General features: G+C 40.6%; 3 protein-coding genes across 3 annotated transcripts in view; 1 reads left to right on the forward strand and 2 right to left on the reverse strand.

The window, feature by feature from the left end:
- LOC115115253 (protein ANKUB1) overlaps positions 1 to 2,038 on the reverse strand; it is a 20,819-nt gene extending 18,781 nt beyond the window's left edge. Inside the window, 1 exon segment of the mRNA XM_065015612.1 lies at positions 2,027 to 2,038. Within this exon segment, the coding sequence (XP_064871684.1) occupies positions 2,027 to 2,038 (12 nt within the window).
- Positions 2,039 to 8,162: 6,124 nt separating this feature from the next.
- Positions 8,163 to 11,687, forward strand: LOC135568839 (protein ANKUB1-like). Its single transcript, XM_065015614.1, has 3 exons — positions 8,163 to 8,296; positions 9,651 to 10,574; positions 11,391 to 11,687. The coding sequence occupies exons 1-3, from the start codon at positions 8,163 to 8,165 to the stop codon at positions 11,470 to 11,472; spliced, it is 1,140 nt and encodes a 379-aa protein (XP_064871686.1). The 3' UTR covers positions 11,473 to 11,687.
- A 3,729-nt stretch (positions 11,688 to 15,416) lies between these two features.
- On the reverse strand, positions 15,417 to 20,381 carry LOC135568840 (uncharacterized). Its single transcript, XM_065015615.1, has 7 exons — positions 19,572 to 20,381; positions 19,228 to 19,303; positions 18,871 to 18,977; positions 18,600 to 18,636; positions 18,062 to 18,480; positions 15,926 to 15,985; positions 15,417 to 15,831 (listed from the first exon to the last, which is right to left on the reverse strand). Exons 1-7 carry the CDS (start codon positions 19,628 to 19,630, stop codon positions 15,417 to 15,419), a joined length of 1,173 nt encoding a protein of 390 aa, XP_064871687.1. The 5' UTR covers positions 19,631 to 20,381.
- Between the last annotated feature and the right edge of the window lie 3,976 nt (positions 20,382 to 24,357).

Here is a 24,357-nt window from a genome sequence, read left to right on the forward strand (position 1 = left end):
TCATAAATACTATCCTGCCAACCACTATATGAAGAAGTTTAAGGAAAACATCAACTCAAATTGCTCCTTTTGTAATGACCACCCAGAAACAGTTGTGCATCTTTTTTTGGCATTGTATGCATGTAAGAAAACTGTGGCAAGACATCAGTAGGTTTATAATTGAACACATTTATGAAGATTTTACACTATTGTGGAGAGATTGTACTGTTTGGATTCTTTACATACAATAGAAATAAGCGGAATCATTTTTATGTAATTAATTTCATTATTCTTTTGGCCAAATTTCATATACACAAATGTAAATTTACAAACAGAAAACCACATTTTCGTATCCTACAAAAAGAAATTGAACTGTATTTTAAGACGGTTAAATGCTCTACTAACAAAAAAGCTGTTAGAATTGTAAGTATATGCATGTCCCTTAAGGTCCTTGTGTAATTGTAATGTGAAATTGTACCCCCTAGCTCGATTGTCCATTGTTTGTAATCTATGTATGCTTGTGTTCCCTCATGTGCTTTATGTATTGATTTGTTGTTAATAAAAAAAAAAAAAATCTACATGACTGGTGCTACATGTTGGAGTTCCGTGTCGATGACTGATTGTGCACAACGCAAGAAGAGTACTGTTACACCTCTTCGTCAATTATCCTGCCCCCTCATCTCTCCAGAGTTGCACTTCATCATTTGTTTCCTTATAGAATCATAGCTGCGTGAAGGGTTCTGGAGGAATTTTCTGAAGTTACGGAATTACTGCTGTCTGTTCAGAAATAAATTAAATCATTCAGAATAGCCTAATACGTCATGAGAAACCCTCTAATTTAGCTACAGAGGACCAATGGCCCCCTTTTTTTTAAATAGCCTAGCTGCGGATTGTAGCCCAATAACAAAGAATAGCCTACAGTCGGGAACGCGAGGCAAATCTGTCAGTGAAAAAACAGCACGCAGACAAAACAGGCCTTTTGCAATATTTCAAATACAATCGAGGGAAACACAGATTGAAAAGCAATGACTCTTGCTGAAAAGATAAGACTATGCTGTAGACTACCAAAATATTTGATCAACTCCCAAACATTGTTTTACAAAACAGAGAGAGGGAGAGATAGGCTTTTGACACGAGCGCATCGACAATCTCCAGCGAGTGAGCTGCGCATCATTGAGTCAGTGAAACTGGAAAGCATTTTTAGGACTAATTTCCTCCTCATATTGTAGCCTACTATATGTTTCTCCACAAACCTAGACCTATATGCTATTGATGGATTCAAGACAAGGTCGTTTTTATTGATCTCAGATACTAAATTTGTCAGCGTCAAAGTAGCCTGCCATTTTGATCATTTATGCGGATAAAAAAAAAGAAAATGCCAAAGTCTCCAGTCATGTAAAATTATGTAGAATTGCACGAAATGCGGTTTTAAAAAGGCCAACACTTTCCCGGACCCTAGGCTACTAAAAATGTTCCCCATGTGTGCACCTTCTATAAGTGGCTCTACCCAAATGTGATGATATGCGTTCAATGCTCTATTATAATAGGTGATATTTTTTTCTCATGAGTTCTGGTACCACAGAACCCCCCCTCTAGCACTCACTTTTTGTTCGGGCACCTCCCAATTTACAAATTAAGCTCTGCTTCAGATTTTTATTTTACAAGGCAAGTCAGTTAAGAACAAATTCTTATTTTCAAAAAAGGCCAAGGGACAGTGGGTTAACTGCCTGTTCAGGGGCAGAATGACAGATTTGTACCTTGTCAGTTCAGGGATTTGAACTTGCAACCTTTCGGTTACTAGTCCAACTCTAACCACTAGGCTATTTGTCTTCATGAAGGGTTTCATGTGAGTCTGGTTGCATCCCCCACTCAAAAAGACAATGAGAAGTTTAATTCCCAATGTGTTTTCACTATGTGTTCAACCATCTAAAAGCACAACCAAATTCCATTGGAAAAACTGTCTGATTTCTGGTTTATCTGCCATCTAAATGTGTTTTCACAGCACTTTGAACCATTTAGAAGCACAACAATGTTCAAATGGGAATACAATGTCAGACATTTTGTACTACTGAAATGTTTTATCAATGTGCTTTATCTAATAGCACAACCAAATGACCTGGATTGTAGTTGAGATTACATTAAAAGAGCATGGTGCAAGTGATCAATGCTGTTTGAGATTCTGCGCAGATTAATATAGCAATTGGGAAGATCTCCACAGATCTGCGACCTTAGAATGCTATTCTTTTTGTTCCTGGTTTTTTCACCTTTTATTTAATCAGGTCGGCCAGTTGAGAACAAGTTCTCTTTTACAACTGCGACCTGGCAAAGATGAAGCAAAGCAGTGCGACCAAAAACAACAACACAGAGTTACACACGTCACTACCTTGAACAGCACGCTTTGTCAAAATGTGGCGCTCATTTTAAGGTTGAATAAATACGGTTCCATTCGTTTGTAAGGTACACTGAACTTTAGGCTATCTACTGTATTACTAAAGTAATATTGAATTGTGTTTGGTTGACAATGAAACCAGATATCACCATTTGAAGCAGACGTATCTTCTGCTTGGATAGTTCCTTCTGTGCCACTGACTTAGTCTGGCTTTAATTCCAGTTTGTCGAAAAATTAATCATTTATATGTTAGATTCACGTCTCCATCTCAGCCAGAAATCTAAGTTAAAGAATAGGTCTACATTTAATCAAATCAAACTTTAAATGCACTTTAAATAAAGTTTGATTCAATTTAGTCCTATTCTTTAACTTAGATTTTTGGTTGAGATGGAGATGTGAATCCAAAATGTGAATGATTCACTTGGAAGATTCAATTTGAAATCAACCAAAGCTTGAGACACTAGACCCATACTGTATGCCTTGTCTATTAGTTGAACTCTGGGTTGAATTGAAACAATAGCTGTTACATCTCATTTGCTTTGTCAAACCTACCCCTTAGAATGACTTCGATATTAACACTGAATATATTTTGTTATGAAGAAATCTCTCAGTAATAATTCTCACAATAGCATATTGGTAGTAGTCAGTGACATATTAAAGCTAAGCAGGGCTGGGTGTAGTTAAAACCCTGGATGGGGTTCGATCCCGGGCTGAGGTGCTGCCCAGCCTATTGTTTTTTTCTGAAAGTGTATATAATGTTGAAAATCTGACATGGTTTCAAAGGTACAAATTCAACCTATTTTATACAAGGTTTGGCTATGCTGAATTTAGTTTACAATGATGACATCATCCTGTGGTTGAAATTTCACCCTCAAAACAACAGATTATGTTGATGATTCAATGTATTTTCCAAGAAGATTCCATGTCACAATACATTGACAAATTATGTTGAAACAACGTTGATTCAACCAGTTTGTGCCCAGTGGGATGCCTGCGCTGTAACGTGTTAGTAGAAGATAACACTAACCACTGGTACAGGGTCAACTGTTCTTTCACCCCCCTAATGGGTCATCTGATCCTAAACCTGTGGTTTGAGACAACCGAAACAAACCTATTGTATATGAAGATGCTTGTGTTTCCAACTTCCCAAAGTTAGTAAACATCCAGAGTTTAGAGGATGAAGACAGTGTAGCCCCCCCCCCCACACACACACACTTTACATTTGACCAATATGTATGGAGCCACCAGCCCTAAAGCATGAACATGTTTTTTTGCTAGAAAATGTGGTTTAAGAGAAGCAAAATGATCATTTTCGCTAGTTTCATCTAAATAGAAGGGCAACATGACATTGACAAACCTTGTCATATCTGCTTTCACCGGGATTTAAAAACCCAGGCTTTCCTAAAATGTTTACCTCAGCCAGTTTAGAACCCAGGTGTGTCTACAAAACACATGTACTCCTCCATAAGGTTCATGGCTTGCCTATTGTTTTATCCCAGTACAAGAGGGGCAACTGGATTCAGGATTAAACACAAGCAGTCTTTAAGGTATATCTTATTACAGTTTAGGCCTACCTTATTATTTTCTTCCATCTGGCAAAATCATTTTAAGGAATGAAATCTGTTTCGTTGCTAGTATTATTATTAACTGTAGGAAAATACAGCTGTAAAGTACAAGAATCAGCTACTTTCTGAAGGGAAGCCAAGCTCATAAGCAATTTAGAACCTACAGACAATTATGACAAAGTTGGAACGCATGAATGGGTCACAAACGCCTTGTGGTCACATGTTATTTTAGGGCGTGGCTCCGCATTCGTGACCGAGTGTCCCGGTATCCGTTAGTGCTGGAATTTGCTATTAATACTTTTCTCATGCCGAAACCGGATTAGATACATACCGGTAGTTAAATGTCAAAAATGATTATATTCGCAATGTCATTAAACAACATAAATATCTACTACATTTTCGAAACATGATTTTGTCATCAGGTCAGTACCATTTGTTTGATTTTGTGGACCCACGACTAAACTTTATCTATGTTAGCTAGTTGCTAGCGACGCTAGTCAGCATAGGCTGCTACATGATAAATAGTTCGCATTAGCTACCTAGCTAGCCAGCCGAACAAGCTGTCAAATCCAGTGGAAACCGATGCAACCCTGCTGCCAAATAAGGGCTAGCTCGATGACCCGTGGTAACACTGAGGTCCCCATGGGTTTCAAGGCTTTAATAAGTGCTATCGTGCAGAAAAAGCGAATAAAATACTGGTTGATGAGCTAGCTAAGTTAGCTAGCAAGACGGATATGACCGTTAACAGCGTGCATGACGACACATTGAATATAAGTGAAGCAGGAATGCAGAACGAGATCGCCCCACCAAGCCAGATAGTAGAGGGGTGCAACAACGCCGGTACACAGAGGCATAGCTCATACAATTATATTTTGTCCGGGTCAATGACTATCCTTGTTGAATAATAAATACCTGCGTCAAATATATGGCATCGCATGCTAGTGCAAAGATAGCTTTGCATGGATTTTTAAAAAATCCGGTGACCACTAGATGTCCTCGTATATCCACATTTAGATCAAATATACTTGATTTTTCATCAGTACTGTGAATGACAAGCCCACTGAATCTAGTTTAATAATCTTTATACTCAGCAGGTAGAGGCCTAGGTACTTCAAATCAGTGCTTAATTTGAGCAGGATCATGCCAGAACAGGATCCGGCACCTTTCCGTTCTGGACTGCTTTGTTCCGGAACCTATTTGGCCGAATCCGGTACCTCTCGTGCCATGAAAAATAATTTTCACTTTTTGCTATGTAACAATTATAATAAAAGCGATCAAAGTTCATTCGAGTTGCCTCTTCGTCAATTATCCTGCCCCCTCATCTCTCCAGAGTTGCACTTCATTTGTTTCCTTATAGAATCATAGCTGCATGAAGGGTTCTGGAGGAATTTTCTAAAGTTACGGAATTACTGCTGTCTGTTCAGAAATAAATTAAATCATTCAGAATAGCCTAATACGTCATGAGAAACCCTCTAATTTAGCTACAGAGGACCAATGGTCCCTTTTTTTTTTAAATAGCCTAGCTGCGGATTGTAGCCCAATAACAAAGAATAGCCTACAGTCGGGAACGCGAGGCAAATCTGTCAGTGAAAAAACAGCACGCAGACAAAACAGGCCTTTTGCAATATTTCAAATACAATCGAGGGAAAACACAGGTTGAAAAGCAATGACTCTTGCTGAAAAGATAAGACTATGCTGTAGACTACCAAAATATTTGATCAACTCCCAAACATTGTTTTACAAAACAGAAAGAGGGAGAGATAGGCTTTTGACACGAGCGCATCGACAATCTCCAGCGAGTGAGCTGCGCATCATTGAGTCAGTGAAACTGGAAAGCATTTTTAGGACTAATTTCCTCCTCATATTGTAGCCTACTATATGTTTCTCCACAAACCTAGGCCTATAGGCTATTGATGGATTCAAGACAAGGTCGTTTTTATTGATCTCAGATACTAAGTTTGTCAGTGTCAAAGTACCCTGCCATTTCGATCATTTGTGCGGATTAAAAGTCTCCAGTCATGTAAAATTATGTAGAATTGCACGAAATGCGGTTTCAAAAAGGCGAACACTTTCCCGGACCCTAGGCTACTAAAAATGTTCCCCATGTGTGCACCTTCTATATGTGTGCACCCAAGTCCATATGGGAGTTGTAGTAATGGGACAAGACTGTAACTACCAATTGGATACCACTAAATTGAAGAAGAAGAAAAAAGTCACCTTGGGGGTTTGTGGTATATGGCCAATATACCTCCGCGTTGCGTTGTGCCTAAGAACAGCCCTTGGCCGTGGTATATTGGCCATATACCACACCTCCTTGGGCCTTATTTCTTAATTGTACACAATTGGACACTTTTACTATTATTGTATGGTAAACATTGACATCTGTCTGGGTGGAACACCCTCCATAATGGGTGTCTGTGTGGGACACCCTCCATTACGGCTCCATCAGTGTTGAGCCCTCTCACTCTGATTGTATGGGACACTCAATTACGGCTCCTTGTGTTTCCAATCTTCTTCCTCTGGCAGGATTACTTCCACGTGCAACTGTCAGACGACAAGCAGGTGAGGCACTTCCTGGAGCTGAGCTATGCTGGTGCCATCCTTCGGGACAGCTGGGTCCTGACAGACGTTGGCATCACCCCTAGCAGTGCCATCTGCTGCCTGCTGAAGGTACCAGCCGAACACCTAGCTGTTTCTACCCGTGCTTGAAAATATATATCAAAGTGAGCTGGCTATTGCTTGAAACAGCTTCATACTATCATTAACATAAAGTGTTTCAGATATAGTGTGGTGATATATAGTATGGTGATATATAGTGTGGTGATATATAGTATGGTTATATATATTATGGTGATATAGAGTGGTGATATATAGTATGGTTATATAGTATGATTATATATATTATGGTGATATAGAGTGGTGATATATAGTATGGTGATATAGTATGGTTATATAGTATGATTATATATATTATGGTGATATAGTATGGTGATATAGTATGGTTATATAGTATGATTATATAGTATGATTATATATATTATGGTGATATAGAGTGTGGTAATATATAGTATGGTTATATAGTATGATTATATATATTATGGTGATATAGTATGGTGATATATAGAGTGGTGATATATAGTATGGTGATATAGTATGGTTATATAGTATGATTATATAGTATGATTATATATATGATATAGAGTGATATATAGTATGATTATATATATTATGGTGATATAGAGTGTGGTAATATATAGTATGGTGATATAGTATGGTTATATAGTATGATTATATATATTATGGTGATATAGAGTGTGGTAATATATAGTATGGTGATATAGTATGGTTATATAGTATGATTATATAGTACGGTTATATGGGGCGGCAGGCCTAGTGGTTAGAGCGGTGGACTAGTAACCAGAAGGTTGCAAGTTCAAACCCCCGAGCTGACAAGGTACAAATCTTTCGTTCTGCCCCTGAACAGGCAGTTCAGGCCGTCATTGAAAATAAGAATTTGTTCTTAACTGACTTGCCTAGTTAAATAAAGGTAAAATAAAATATAGTATGATTAGGTGATTTAGTTAATTCAAACAGGTGCCATTAATACAGGTAACGAGTGGAGGACAGAGGAGCCTCTTAAAGAAGAGGTTAAAGGTCTGTGAGAGCCAGAAATCTAGCTTGTTTGTAGGTGACCAAATACTTATTTTCCACCATAATTTGCAAATAAATTCATTAAAAATCCTACAATGTGATTTTTCTGGATTTTTTTTTCATTTTGTCTGTCATAGTTGAAGTGTACCTATGATGAAAATTACAGGCCTCTCTCATCTTTTTAAGTGGGAGAACTTGCACAATTGGTGGCTGACTAAATACTTTTTTGCCCCACTGTATAGTGTGGTGGTATATAGTATGGTGATATATAGTATGTTGAGGTCACCCTGCTTGAGACTTAAAGTAATATTGCCCTTGCTCAACCAAGACCATGGTTATGGTAGAGTGATTGGTTAGTAAGGACACTGCTTTATACCGAGACCATGGTTATGGTAGAGTGATTGGTTAGTAAGAACACTGCTTCGTGAGTGTGAAGTGTTGTTGTACAGAGGTCCCTGGGTACATGTCCAGAGCCGGACAGGGACAGAACACCTTCAACACCTTATGGATGTAACACAGAGACAAATGGACTGTATGGAACACATTCTTGGTTCATGGCAACCAGGAGGACAACCTGCATGTGTCTCTGTCTCCCAGGGGCTACTCTACGGTTGGACACCTGGGATGGGTGGGCGGAGTTCCTCAGAGGCTGCTTCCTGGGACACAGACTGACCGTCCAACGACACCTGTCTAGGGAGAGACCTGTGATGAGGTCAGAATACACATCTACACACTGAACTGTATGATAGACTTACTATCAACAGTGATGTTACTGAACCTTTATATAGCTTACAATGATGGTACTGACCCTGTATATAGCTTACAATGATAGTACTGACCCTGTATATAGCTTACAATGATAGTACTGACCCTGTATATAGATAGTACTGACAATGATATATAGTACTGACCCTGATATACTGAGCTTACAATGATATAGCTTACAATGATAGTACTGACCCTGTATATAGCTTACAATGATAGTACTGACCCTGTATATAGCTTACAATGATGGTACTGAACCTTTATATAGCTTACAATGATAGTACTGACCCTGTATATAGCTTACAATGATAGTACTGACCCTGTATATAGTTTACAATGATAGTACTGAACCTTTATATAGCTTACAATGATAGTACTGACCCTGTATATAGCTTACAATGATAGTACTGACCCTGTATATAGCTTACAATGATAGTACTGACCAATGATATATAGTTATAGCTTACAATGATAGTACTGACCCTGTATATAGCTTACAATGATAGTACTGACCCTGTATATAGCTTACAATGATGATGACCCTGTAATGATGACCCTGTATATAGCTTACAATGATGGTACTGACCCTGTATATAGCTTACAATGATAGTACTGACCCTGTATATAGCTTACAATGATAGTACTGACCCTGTATATAGCTTACAATGATACTGACCCTGTATATAGCTTACAATGATAGTACTGACCCTGTATATAGCTTACAATGATAGTACTGACCCTGTATATAGCTTACAATGATAGTACTGACCCTGTATATAATGATTACAATGACAATGATAGTATATAGCTGATAGTACTGACCCTGTATATAGCTTACAATGATAGTACTGACCCTGTATATAGCTTACAATGATAGTACTGACCCTGTATATAGCTTACAATGATAGTACTGACCCTGTATATAGCTTACAATGATAGTACTGACCCTGTATATAGCTTACAATGATAGTACTGACCCTGTATATAGCTTACAATGATAGTACTGACCCTGATATATAGCTTACAATGATGGACCCTATATAGCTTACAATGATAGTACTGACCCTGATGGTATGACCCTGTATATAGCTTATATTATCGTGTTTTTTTACCCCTTCTTATATGGTACGTTTTTTTCTTACCCTGATATTTAATACTGCCCTGATATTTAATACTGCATTGTGGGAAAGAGCTTGCAAGTAAGCATTTTACTGTACTGTTTTATAACCCACTGTATCTTGTAAACTTGACAAAAAAAACTTGAAACGTGTTATAAATACATTGATTCTGTATTATTCCAGGTTCCAGCTCCGGGTGGCACTCTACATCGCTGCTTCTCTGGGCCACCTGGACCTGGCCGGCTGGCTGCTGGAGAGGGGGGTGCGTGTCATTGAGCCGGTGGGGGTTCACCCTTACCGTGAGTGGTGCCACCAGACGGCCCACCCCGACGTCGCCAAGTGTCCCGCTGTCGCCTCCATCGAGCGCGGCCAGCTCACCATCCTCAAACTCTTTATCGCCAGCAGCGTTCTGACCCTTGCCTGTCGGGATCCCCAGGGTCGTGACCCCCTGAGGATCGCCCTCCAGTACGGCCACAGGGAGTGTGTGAGTCACCTGGCCACCAAGCTGTGCTCTGTGGTGGTCCTCCCAGGTATGGCCCTGCCCATGCGGACATACCTCCAGATAAAGGGCTGGGTGAGGCTGGGGCAGAGGAGGGCAGCATCCAGGCACTGCATGGGCCTCAACAGGGCTCCGTTCAGGACCAGGGTGGGCGACACGGTCCTGGTGGACGGCTTCACCCTCCCCAAGATGTCCTCCAAGCCCAGGAGGAGTGAGGCCAAGGCGGGTATCAGGGTGATGTCCACAGCCTCTCGACGTTTGACCCCCATCAACTGCCCATCTCATGTATCCTGCCCGCTCCGCGCCCTGGCATCCCAGGATAAACCTCTTCAACTACCGAAGCTACACCCTGTGGCCACGAGGGATGAAAGAGAGAAGAAGAGGGGATGTGGAGGGAAGGGATGTGAGGAGGATGAGAGTGGGGATCAGAACAGCAACCAATGGAGGAGCAGAGTCCCGCTCCCGCCCATTTCCAGAGACACCAATCTCAGACCTGTGTTTGCCTCGCCAAACTCCGCCCAGATACTCACCACCTCACTGGAGGCCTTTTCTCTCCACTGCGACCGCACACCCAGAGAAAACGCCATAAACTGTTTGACCTTGGCCAGGTTAGTCCAAGTTTAAATGACAGCTACGGTGAATATGAATATTTCTCTGGAGGTTTCTTATGAAAGGTGTGAATACTGTCAGAAGAAGCCTCCTATAATCAGTGGTGGGGGGGGAACACATGTAAAAGCTGTTTACACACTTTTTATTTGGTTCAAGCATTTACCCACCTTTTGTGGAAGATACATTGAAAGTATAGGGAGGCGTTACTTCTTTAATCCTGAACGGCAATCAGCATTTACCAGTCAATGGTTTTACCACTTCATCACTGCCTATGATATACCCTTATCCTCCCTGAATAGATTTCAGTACAAACAAATCATGAGCCAACCATCATGCTTAGAAGGTACATAGTCAAATCAAATCAACTCAAACTTTAATTTGTCACATGCGCTGAATACAACAAGTGTAGATCTTTCCGTGAAATGTTTACTTTACAAGCCCTTAACAAACAGTGCAGTTCAAGAAGAGTTGAAGAGAATATTTACCCAATAAACTAAAGTAACAAATAATAAAACAGTTGAACTTGTCCAGTGGCCATTTGATTAATTGTTCAGCAGTCTTATGACTTGGGGTTAGAAGCTGTTATTGGTTTACCCTAACAAGTCCTGAAACAAATCATGAGCCAACTATCATGCTTAGAAGGTATATAGTGTCAGTCTTATTGGTTCACCCTAACAAGTTGTTTCAGTATGGGGAGAGGATAGGATGTAAGGGCGCTTCATTAATGTATTGAGGCCATTACATATACAGTATTTCACAATGCTAGGACACAGATTTGGTCTCCTAACCTTGTTCTGGTTGATTGACTCTAACAGTGCCTTCACACAGAGACCATGGTTGCAGCAGCTGAATGTAGCGCGGACTCTGGCCAGGAGGAGTGCTCAGCACATTGGGTAGACACCAGGATCCTGGTCATTAGACTGCTGAACAGCTTCTACCCCCAAGCCATTAGACTGCTGAACAGCTTCTACCCCCAAGTCATTAGACTGCTGAACAGCTTCTACCCCCATGTCATTAGACTGCTGAACAGCTTCTACCCCCAAGTCATTAGACTGCTGAACAGCTTCTACCCCCAAGTCATTAGACTGCTGAACAGCTTCTACCCCCAAGTCATTAGACTGCTGAACAGCTTCTAGCTCATTAGACTGCTGACAGCTTCCCCCCAAGTCATTAGACTGCTGAACAGCTTCTACCCCCAAGTCATTAGACTGCTGAACAGCTCAAGTCATTAGACTGCTGAACAGCTTCTACCCCCAAGTCATTAGACTGCTGAACGTTAATTAAATGGCCACCTGCACTATTTGCATTGACCCCTGCACTTTGTTATTGATGTATTTTTCTAATTGTTTTCCACTGACTCTCTTGAATTGGCTCGATGCACACTCACTACACTCTACCCACACATTCACTGTGACACTGACCGACTTTCACACCAGCTGCTGCTACTGTGTTTATTATCTATACTGATTGCCTAGTCACTTTTACCCTTACCTACATGTACATACTGTATTACCTCGACTACCTCGCACCCATGCACATTGACTCGGTACTGGTACTCCTTGTATATAGCCTTGTTATTGTGTTACTATTTAAAAAATATGTTCTTACTTTTTAACTCTGCATTGTTGGGAATGTGCTCGTAATAAAGCCTCTCACAGTTGTTTTCGGCGTATGTGACCAATACGATTAGATTTTCATCTGAACAAATGAATGCTCTCGTTGTTATAATGAGGAATTTATTTAAATAATTTGGTTTTCCTTGAAGATTTGAATGGGCTGAGAAAGCCTTTCGTGATGGATCTAGACAATCTGGTGAAAAGGGAGGGTTTGCGACTCTTCTCTTCAAGTGGGAAGGACGATGCGATATCATAAATTCCCTCTGGAGAAAAGGAGCCATGAGATGTTGTCATCGTCTCTGCAACGAAAGACCATCCAGCATGCCATCAATTTACATTTTTACTCATTTATCAGACACTCTTATCTAGAGAGACTTACAAGGAGCAATTAGGATAAAGTGCCTTGCTCAAGAGCACATTGACAGATTTTGCCTCGTGGACTCAGGGATTCTGAACCAGCAACCTGTCGGTTACTGGCCCAACCTCTTAACCCACTAGGCTACCACCCAGCCCACAGTACAGTATGTCATAGGTAACAACTCAGAGGAGTACAATGTCTTTCCAAATGAATTAGTGGAATGGTAAAGGGATAATGTCTCAGTCTTGACTGAGCAGCAGCCTAAACAGCAGCAGGGCTTACCTGTAAAGTACACAGTAGGGGAAATGTTCTGAGGCTGGTACTCCAGAGACTCTTGAGGACAGAGGTTCTTACTAACTTTCTTGGAACCCTGGTTGGTGGGAAAAGGCACATTAAAACAAACTGTTATATATCTTAAAGTACAGTATATCAACTGGAAAAAGGCATTAAAATGCCAAAATACTGAATTATATAAACAAATAATATCTCATACATTCAAAAGCAGTGTTATTCATGAAAAATCTGTACTTGTACTATACCTTTATGTTAAAGCACATCTTGCTGAACATGGTTTTCTTGCTTTTCTTGGACTTGAAGATGGGGATCTGCTCTCCAGTACTGCTGGTGCTATCCCTTACCAAATCAACATCCCTTCTACAATGTCACTGGTGGCCATGCTGGTACCGGACTCAAAAGAACATTTGCCATTGGCTTTGGTGATCATTTGATGACTTGAGCCAACTGATAAGGCATCCATCATTTTGTTGACCATGACCTTCGTGAGCTGATTCATTGTGTCACTATCCTCTGGCTTGCTCTGATTGAGCTGGATAGGAAAGACCATGCAAGTAGAGGTGCTTGGTTCATTCTGGACTGAAACATCAATGTTTATATTTTCATACTCATCTAACCACTGTTTTAGGAAGCCCTTCACTGTCTCTTCAGCAAATATCTGGAGAAGCTGAGAGGAGAGCTTCCTGGATATGGCACATTGTTCCTTTCCCCATTTCAGCCTTGAAAGAATGGAGTCTGAAGCACTTCTGGCTGCTGCCAATGTTAAGACCTGTGGAGTGCTGTGGCTGTCCTGAAGGGCTATCACTTTATCCACAAATTCATGACTGAAAATGTGGATGGTCCCAGTGGAAATGATTTTTCTCAATTTCCTAACAGCAGATCGGAGGTCGTCAGGATGAGAAGCACCCTGTCCATCTTCCTGTGTGTTCTCAACACTTTCCACCATTTCGTCCACTACCACCCCAGCAGCTTGCCTGACTTTGTCCACAAAGGATGGGGGAAGTAAGTTCTCTGTGTGAAACAAGTCCTGAATGATCATGTTTCTTACAATGGGAAAGTCACTCTGAGCAGATAATTCAGTGGGGATGGGAGTACCGGGCAAGGTGAAGTCCCATTCTGACTGCTTTGATTTTGAAGTAGGTGTTAGAGAGATGGAGGAGCGTGAAGAAGAGGTATTTCTTGTATTTTGGCTGTCAGCACTCCTACAACGGATCGTGCCAATATCCTCCAGCATGGATCCTGAGAGCTTAGTGGTTTTAGGTAGTAATTTGTGCGGAATGTCCACACAGGCATCGTTTCCACCAGGTGTAACACTGCTCTGATTGACCTCAAGATGGCCGAGACTTGCTCTTTGTGATGCAGGACTGCTTTGATATGTAAAGATTTGGATTGAACCAAGTGTTGTGTCTGATCTTTGAAGATCTTTTCTGAGAAACTCCGTAATCTTACTTTGCAGACTGTAGTAGATGTTACGAGCAACAGACCAGATTCTTTTCTCAGAAACCTGTCCAGTGGTGAGCAGGGAGGTTCCAGATACCATGTCAGATGATTGGGTGGTCTGGGTGAGCTCCTGCAGATCTTTCACTATGGTTTGTATAATATCAGTAGATGTGGTGGATGTAGATACAGACTGGAGGTACTTATCTGTTGTACCTTCCTCCACAATGTTAAATGACCTAGAGAGGACCTCACTCACTCCTTTCTCAGCTTTGGTTTGGAACTCATGACTAGAAAGTTTTTGGAGGCTCTTTGTTGAAAGACTGTGGGAAGATGCAATGCCTTTGGAGGCAGCCGTGCTGCAATCTAGACTTACTGGAGAGGTTCGCTCAGTAGAACCTTGGAGACGTTCAAACATGTCTTCACATGGTGTTGGGGACCTTGACAAGGAGATGTCCTTCAGCTGAGACAGAACACCACCTACCAATATGTTGACCTCAAGGGACATATCAGATATTTTCTTTCCTACTGTGGAGAAGCAAGGTGCATTTGATGTCTGATCCTCGCATGAGGTCAAGATTGTTGAAATGACCTGTTTGGTACTATTGTTCATTAGACCCTCGTCTGTTTCAGTCAAGAGAAGTTTTGAACTCTCGCTGACACCCGTGTGTAGAGTCACTTCCTGGTTCAAACTGGGCAAGTGAGGCACACTCTTACTAGCTTGCGTCAAGTTCTGGCTTGCCAAACCAAGGTACTCCTTAGTCACAAGATGTCCAGAGTCCTCTGTGGGTGTATGGCTAGACATTCTTCTCTGCACGTCTGACCTCCGCCGGTGAATGGTGAAGCCCTTTAATGTCTTCTTAATATTTTTATATAAACTAGTGGTAGCAGACCAGATCCTGCTCTTTCGCTTTTGTGCATTTTCCTGGAGGTCAGGATCTCTCTCCTCTACTTCTGCAGGTTGCGCCAAGCTCTGCAGGTCTTCCACAAATGTGTCAATGATGCCAAAGGCAGGAGAATCCGCACAAATATCCTTTGACAAGGTTCTCTGGTTTTGAACGGAACAAGACCTGGATGCTACAGAATAAGCAGGCTGTGCACTAGTTAAGCTACTGTTGGACCTTTTAACTAGGAACTCACTCACTGCTTGAGTGGTGTCTCTTGAATTCCTCACTTGAGAGTTTTCTAATACAATCTAACAGGGCATCAAGATCGTCAATGAAGCCAACATGCGATGCCAAAAACGTGATCTTGTCCTTCAGATCTTTCAGCAAATTCTGTTCGTTCTCGTCAACAAAAGCCACCATTGTGTCAGAGATCATGGTCATGACTTGCCCTGTTAGACTCTTGCTCTCTTGGTCAACTTTTTCAAGTTTAGCAGCCAGCTCTCTCACCATGCTCTCAGTCACCTTGGTCTGTGAGTCTCCCCTTACCGGTGTCACTTGAGAGGTTTGGCTAGCGGAGGCACTCTTAACGACCACTGATACGGCCGACTTGACATCTTTAATCACTTCTGCCATTACAGCAGGGGTCATCTTCGGAGAGCCTGCACTTCCAGATGGAGAATTGGACATGCATGCAAGTTTGGAGAGAGAACCTTGCAGGCTGTCCTGCACACAGGTGACGAGGGTGTCCTCTGAGACACCTAAGAGGACTTGGCGAGTCAGAGTTGGTTGTCTTCTTCTGCACATCAGACAGAGAGGTTCTTGAAAAAAACAAACAGAAATCATCACAGTCAAACAAATAATATGTAATGCTGTGAGGAACGTTGCTCTGGTGGAGGTGTGTCAAACACATCTGCACCATTGAAAATAGTGGGGGAATCGTTGCTTTTGCTCTGGGAAAACACCTTAGTGTGGTGGAGGTGTGTCAACCACATCTAATAATAAAAAATAATAATTTATTCAACTTCTATAGTTCTTTTCATTACAGAAAGATAAAAGAAAAGCTTCTGCCGGTTTGGAGAAGAAAAAAAAAGACTAAATTATTCTGTTTTAAAGTCAAATAATATGATAAATTAGAGTACTTTTTTTGTATAAGTAATTTGTATTGAAACTGGCTTGTACAGTTGAAGTCGGAAGTTTACATACACTTAGGTTGGAGTCATTAAAAGTCGTTTTTCAACCACTCCACAAATTCCTTGTTAACAAACTCTAGTTTTGGCAAGTCGGTTAGGACATCTACTTTGTGCATGACACAAGTAATTTTTCCAACAATTGTTTACAGACAGATTAGTTAACTTATAATTCACTGTATCTCAATTCCAGTGGGTCAGAAGTTTACATGCACTAAGTTGACTGTGCCTTTAAACAGCTTGGAAAATTCCAGAAAAGGATATCATGGCTTTAGAAGCTTCTGTTAGGCTAATTGACATCATTTGAGTCTGTGGATGTATTTCAAGGCCAACCTTCAAACTCAGTGCCTCTTCGCTTGACATCATGAGAAAATCAAAAGAAATCAGCCAAGACCTCAGAAAAAGAATTGGTTCATCCTTGGGAGCAATTTCCAAATGGCTGAAGGTACCACGTTCATCTGTACAAACAATAGTACGCAAGTATAAACACCATGGGACCACGCAGCCGTCATACCACTCAGGAAGGAGACGCGTTCTGTCTCCTAGAGATGAACGTACTTGGGTGCGAAAAGTGCAAAATCAATCCCAGAACAACAGCAATGGACCGTGTGAAGATGCTGGAGGAAACAGGTACAAAAGTATCTATATCCACAGTAAAACGAGTCCTATATCGACATAACCTGATAGGCCGCTCAGCAGGGAAGAAGCCACTGCTCCGGAAGCCGCCGTAAAAAACCCAGACTACGGTTTGCAACTGCACATGGGGACAAAGATCGTACTTTTTGGAGAAATGTCCTCTGGTCTGATGAAACAAAAATAGAACTGTTTGGGCATAATGACCATCATTATGTTTGGAGGGAAAAGGGTGAGGCTTGCAAGCCAAAGAACACCATCCCAACCGTGAAGCACGGGGTAGCAGAATCATGTTGTGGGGGTGCTTTGCTGCAGGGGGTCTAGTGCACTTCACAAAATAGATAGCATCATGAGGCTGGAAAATTATGTGCAAATATTGAAGCAACATCTCAAGACTTCAGTCAGGAACTAAAGCTTGGTCGCAAATGGGTCTTCCAAATGGACATTACCCCAAGCATACTTCCAAAGTTGTGGCAAAATGACTTAAGAACAACAAAGTCAAGGTATTGGAGTGGCCATCACAAAGCCCTGACCTCAATCCTATAGAACATTTGTGGGCAGAACTGAAAAAGCTTGTGCGAGCAAGGAGGCCTACCAACCTGACTCAGTCATACCAGCTTTGTCAGGTGGAATGGGCCAAAATTCTCCCAACTTATTGTGGGAAGCTTGTGGAAGGCTACCCAAAACATTTGACCCAAGTTAAACAATTTAAAGGCAATGCTACCAAATACTATTTGAGTGTATGTAAACTTCTGACCCACTGGGAATGTGAAGAAAGAAATAAAAGCTGAAATAAATTATTCTTTCTTCTTCTATTATTCTGATTTCACATTCTTAAAATAAAGTGGTGATCCTAACTGACCTAAAACAGGGAAATTTTACTTGGATTAAATGTCAGGAATTGTGAAAAACTGAGTTTAAATGTACTTGGCTAAGGTGTATGTAAACTCCGAATTCAACTTTATATGGCCATATCTATCCTCTAAAAAAAATCTGAAATTCCTATAAACATCAAATACTGTTTAAAGACAATCATAAATAAAAGGCAGTATTGAAGAATGGTTACAGACATACCTCATGGCTGGCTTGGGCAATGGTTTTGGGCAGTAGCTTCCACTGCCCAGACTGCCCATCTCCTTAGTCAGGTAAATCTCCTTGAACTTAAGTTGTTGTGATTCCTGCTCTTCTTCCTCTTCCTGATCCATACAGTTGGAGGAAGGGTAGGGAGTCGGGATGCGAAAGCTATTGTAAGACTTTCGACTGCCTGGCCTCTTAGGTACACCAGCCTCAGTAAATCTCACGCGGGACTTGGTGTTAACCTTATCGTCTAACAGACTGGTGAGTGACGCTGTGAGAGATCTCTGTGACAATGGAGAGGCAGCATCTTGGATGCCCAGTAGTTCGTAAAGACCTGGGATGATGATCTGCATCAGCTTGTCCGATAAAAACTGGACAATCCTCAGACACAAGCCGGCAAGCTGTTGTTTTGTCAGCTGTATTCCAGAAACAGAAGAAGTGTTTTAAAATGTTGCATAGTGCATCTTTCAAAAGCTTATGAACAAGGCTAAACATTCAGTGATCATTGTATTGTAAATAAGCTTTCAGATCTTACCGGGTCAGAAATGCCATTACGAATCCTACTCCATTGCCTGAAAATTATTCATATGAATTATTCATATTAATAGTATTAATGTTGTCAGAAATGTCGGTCAGTAGAGTCATCAGATTAAACAGTATTTTACACATGCTTTGTAGCAATTGTTTTGACAACATTGTGGTGTGATGTAACTTTTTCCGCAATGGAAATGTAGTTGATGAATCTGCTTTCATACAATCCTTTACAGGTTTGATAGTAGTACTGTACCAAAGAAAATAGAACATACTCCTCAGTTAGGTTCTGCAGGAAGTTGATAATCAGTGAAAAAGACTCAAGATTTTTGGCACTGTTGAGGCTCTCTTCTTCTGTGGTTTCCACAGTGCTGCTTTGCTTCTGGTAGAAATAAACATTATGAGTCTCAAATAATGGCACCAACAGAGTCAAACTTAACATATACAACAAATATCATACTGAAAGAACTTATGAACCGTTAGAGAGTGGAGGAGCATTGGCAACGTTGGACAAATTTAAACAACTGAAACACAACAGAGATGGTTGTGGTACGTCAACATTGCCAATGATAGCATCACTATAACATTTTATTGGATTAATGTTGTAATATGAAATGACAAGGTCAACTTACCATCTCATTGACAGCTTCAGAGGTCAGGTGGTCATCCACCACACAGACAGGCAGGTCTAGAGACTGGGACAAGGCTCTATGGTCATAACCAGGAGAGAATGGAAACAACATCAGAGCAGTCCCAATGGCAGAATCTAACCACTGTCTTCATGTCAAAGACTCACTTAGTAGTTAATACATGGCCACAAATAATGAGGGGTTCAAATAGATCGGCTGGGGACTTGACCCTACAAATGACTCCATGAATGACGCCTGACCTGCCCCATAACAAGTTCTTTCTTATTAGTCTCTCTCTCTTAATCTCCACACAAATATCTAACTGGACAGAGTGTAAGTGGCCTTACCTGACTGTCTCAGTGTCAGAAACATCATAGTCTTGTTGTTCTATGTCCTCCAGGGACATCTCAGCTACAGCAGACGGGGCAAAGCCCGGGATGATCTCTCAAACTGAAAATAATGACTGTTTATGTGAACTGAACCATTTACAGTGGCTTGCGAAAGTATTCACCCCCCTTGGCATTTTCCTTATTTTGTTGCCTTATAACCTGGAATTAAAATAGATTTTTGCACTGTCAACTGTGGGACCTTAGGTATGTGCCTTTCCAAATCATGTCCAATCAATTGAATTTACCACAGGTGGACTCCAATCATGTTGTAGAAATACCTCAAGGATGATCAAGGGAAACAGGATGCACCGGTGCTCAATTTCGAGTCTCATAGCAAAGGGTTTGAATACTTATGTAAATAAGGTATTTCTGTTTTTTTCCGTTTTAAATTGCAAAAATGTCTAAACTGTTTTTGCTTTGTCATTATAGGATATTGTGTGTAGATTGATGAGGAAAATGTTGTATGTAATCCATTTTAGAATAAGGCTGTAACGTAAAAAATGAAATGTGTAAAAAGTCAAGGGGTCTGAATACTTTCCAAATGCACTGAAGCAGTCTATAAGATATATCTTATTACAGTTTAGGCCTACCTTGTTATTTTCTTCCATCTGGCAATATCATATTAATGGATTAAATCTATTTCGTTTGTTTTGTTGTGAGTATTTTTATTAATCGTTTGAAAATACAAGTATTATCTACTTTCTGAAGGACAGCCAAGTTGATAGGCAACATAGAACCTACAAACAATTATGACATCATTGGAACACATGCACGTGTCACAAACACCTTTAGCCCAAAAAAGCAGTGTAGCAGTGCTGCCCAATGGGGGCGACACACTTTTATTAGGCTTTTATTCAGATTCACAAACAATGCTCTACTTGAAGTCAATGAGTAAACATGTAGCAACATGGCTGAGCTTTAACGTGTAAGTAGAAGTTGACACTAACCATATGTATAATCCTAAAATGCTTGCCCTAAATACCAGTCTAGAACCCAGGTATGTCTCCTGCTATTTATAGTATCTTTCAAGTACATCTTATTACAGTTTAGGCCTATCTTATTATTTTCTTCCATCTAGCAATATCATTTTAAGGGCAAATACACACACATGTGTTGTAGGTCAATGAACTCCATAGTTTTAATCAGAGTTTATAATAAGGAAGGGTAATTCTGTAACAGTTTATGACATCAAAGGTATGGCAGCTATGGAGAATCATTTTCAAAACAATGTCCAAAGGGGAAATCATTGGATGTGATTCATTCGATTCTATGCAATTTCATCTTTGAGGACTGACATGGAAGCAACCATTACACAACCCTGAACTCAATAACCCCACCCCAGTTTCAGAAGAGATATCAAACCATATCTTGTCATTCTGTATTACATCCATCCTGGACAGTGATGAATGGCTATATGGAGCATCCTTGTCCATCATGTTCAGTGTGTTAGTGCTCTCACCACAGCGAGGCAGCAGAGTACCAGTTGAGGTAGGTGCAGGCAGAGCGTAGTAATTAAAGGCAGTGGTAGCCTATCCATCCCCATATCAACACCTGCAGCATCTCATGACACGCGCTCACACTCCCCCATTTACCACAACTTCCAAACTAACTGGACCTAAAACAATGTGTAACTTAATGGCCATTCCAAGTCAGGATCACACCTAATACCAAATAGCTAGAGGATAAACCACAAATAAATTCATGTTTTGTAGGGGGGAGTTGACGATTATGTGGTGGTTGTTTCACTATCGATGATGAAATTGCATTAAATCAAAAGAGTCAGACCCAATGATTTACTGTTCGTAAGGACAGAGTGCCACTAGTAATATTGAACATTAAGTCGAAATGTAGCTAGGGGAGTTCAAGATCCAAGATCACATTTTCTTTCTATGGATTAGCCCATCTGTCAAGTGTTGGTTGTCCAGTAAAAACTCAAACTTCAAATTAAGATTATCAATCAGATTCTGTGATCAATGTGAATCTGTGAACAGTCTTGTGAATCTTTACTAGAGTCCCCATTAGCTAACGCTATAACATTAGCTAATCTTCCTGTGGTCCAACACCAATTGATAAGACTTTACAAACATTTAACAAGTAGACAATACAGACAATTAAAATACCTGACATTCAACATTCAGTTGATGCTTTGTAGGTGATGCAATAGCTGTAAACTATAGAGCTCGTGGCCAAGGTGAGTTAAGCGGCTAGAGTGGTTTCCTGTATGCCCATGCTGCACATAGCCCACCCCAATGCACTAGTTAGCCTAGTAAACAAGCCTATACACCGCGGGTAAATTGCCACTATTCACTGTTACTGTGGTCAGAGATCACAGCCAGAAGCCTACCACTACCAACGGGCTTGTCACGTTCTGACCTTTATTTCCTTTGTTTTGTATTTATTTAGTATGGTCAGGGCGTGAGTTGGGTGGGCAGTCTATGTTTGATTTTCTATGATTTGGGATTTCTATGTTTCGGCCTAGTATGGTTCTCAATCAGAGGCAGGTGTCATTAGTTGTCTCTGATTGAGAATCATACTTAGGTAGCCTGGGTTGCACTGTTTGTTTGTGGGTGATTGTCTATGTTGATGGCTTGTTTCAGCGCAGCTCGCATTAGCGTCACGGTTGTTATTTTGTTTACTGTTTTTGTGTAGTGTTTCAGTGTTCAGTGTTTTCTTTATTAAAATTCACGATGAACACATATCACGCCGCAGTTTGGTCCTCCGATCCTTCTCGCCTCTCCTCCGACCGTGACAGGGCTACAACTGTTCAGTATTGTTGTCTAATTTATGGACATCGTCTATGTGACTTTTTTTAAATGATCAAGTAGGCCCAACACAGCTTCAGAAGATGTAGGTACATTTGACCAATATTCATGTATCCATTTTTCAGTTAGCATGGTCATGTTTCCTTTCACGTGAGAAATATTAACCAAAGCATCATTTTCCCTTGCTTATCTCCTTCAAAATACTGCAAGCTACAGAGCTATATAAATAATGACTGTATTGGCATGATTCCATACCTTATTATTGACTTCAATTGGAGGTGCAATTCACTCCTTTTGACGAGTAGGTTTGGTCCTCATTTCCAGAGCAAATGTGCAACAGTTCTACACACACATATTTAACTGTCTGTTTTCATTACATCATCAGCTACCTTTGTTACATCACAAAGCCAGCTGGCTAAATCTGGCACATTTACAGAAATACAGTAGATTGTCCCTGTCAAATACATTTGATAAAAAATAAATGTCCAAAACAAACAGTGGTGGAAAAAGTCCTCAATCAGTCAGTTGCAAACAGTATGACTCAAGTAAATGTGAAAGTTGCCCAGTAAAATACTACTTGGGAAGTATTTGGTTTGAAATATTCTCAAGTATCAAAAGTAAAAAATAATTTTAAAAATTAAGCAAAGCAGACAACACAATTGTATTGCTTTTTTTAGAATGTAAGAATAGCCAGGGGCACACTCCAACACTTAGACATAATTTATAAACTAAGCATTTGTGTTTATTGAGTCTGCCAGATCAGAGGTAGGGGATGTTCTCTTGATAAGTGTGTGAATTGGACCATTTTCCTGTCATACAAAGCATTCAAAATGTACTTTTGGGTATCAGGGAAAGTGGATGGAGTCAAAAGTACATTTTTGTCCTTTATGAATGTACTGAAGTTGTCAAAAATATAAATAGTGAAAGTACAGATACCCCCAAAACGATTTAAATCATTTTTACTTAAGTACTTTGCACCACTGAAAACAAACCTTTTCTAATGTCTCTATATCACTGGCTTGCAGGGTTTTCACCATTGACCCTTCATGTAATGGTATCGAAGTTCAAGATCCATCTTGGCTTAATGTAGGTAACAAGTATTGAAGGTGTTTAACTTAAACTTTTGTTAGTCAACGTTCACGTTCGTAATGATAGTTTATTACACTTGTCTGAGCAGTCCAACTGGTATGAAAAATATCCCATTCATAATAGAAAAGACAATGTTCAGAATACCTGGAGTGACAATTGATGGAAAGGGTTTACAGCATTACAAAAGTTTGATTAAAAACAGAATATTTATTCACCCACAATTTATTCTTGGCGCACTCTTTCAACTTGAAAATTAGGTTATGTTCAAGGATATTTATATTTTTGTGGCTTAAAAATAGAGTACAAACTCAGTCTGTACATCACTTTAATATTATTAATAACCAATGTCAAGGCGTCATGATACAGAGAAAGACATACAAATGCTACAGTCTACCAACATCAAATAAATGCTGATGACAGACATATTTATGCAAAAAACAGGGGGTCAATTAATTTAGATACAGTCACAAGCTCCAATCTGAATGGCAGCAGGGAGAATATGATGTGGACACCAAGGAACTTAATTCTCAATCCGCTCCACTACAGCCCTGTTGATGTGAATGGGGGAGTGTTCTGCCCTCCTTTTCCTGTAGTCCACGATCATCTCCTTTGTTTTGCTCATGTTGAGGGAGAGGTTGTTGTTCTGGCACCACACTGCCAGGTCTCTGACCTCCTCCCTATAGGCTGTCTCATCATTGTCGGTGATCAGGCCCACCCCTGTTGTGTCGTCAGCAAACTGAATGATGGTGTTGGAGTCATGCTGGCCATGCAGGAGGGGACTATGCACGCACCCCTGAGGGGCCCCCATGTTGAGGATCAGTGTGGCAGATGTGGTGTTGCCTACCTTTACCACCTGGGGGAGGCCCTTCAGGAAGTCCAGGATTCAGTTCCAG

This window comes from Oncorhynchus nerka, unplaced genomic scaffold, assembly GCF_034236695.1.
Source record: "Oncorhynchus nerka isolate Pitt River unplaced genomic scaffold, Oner_Uvic_2.0 unplaced_scaffold_257___fragment_2___debris, whole genome shotgun sequence".
NCBI lineage: Eukaryota > Metazoa > Chordata > Actinopteri > Salmoniformes > Salmonidae > Oncorhynchus > Oncorhynchus nerka.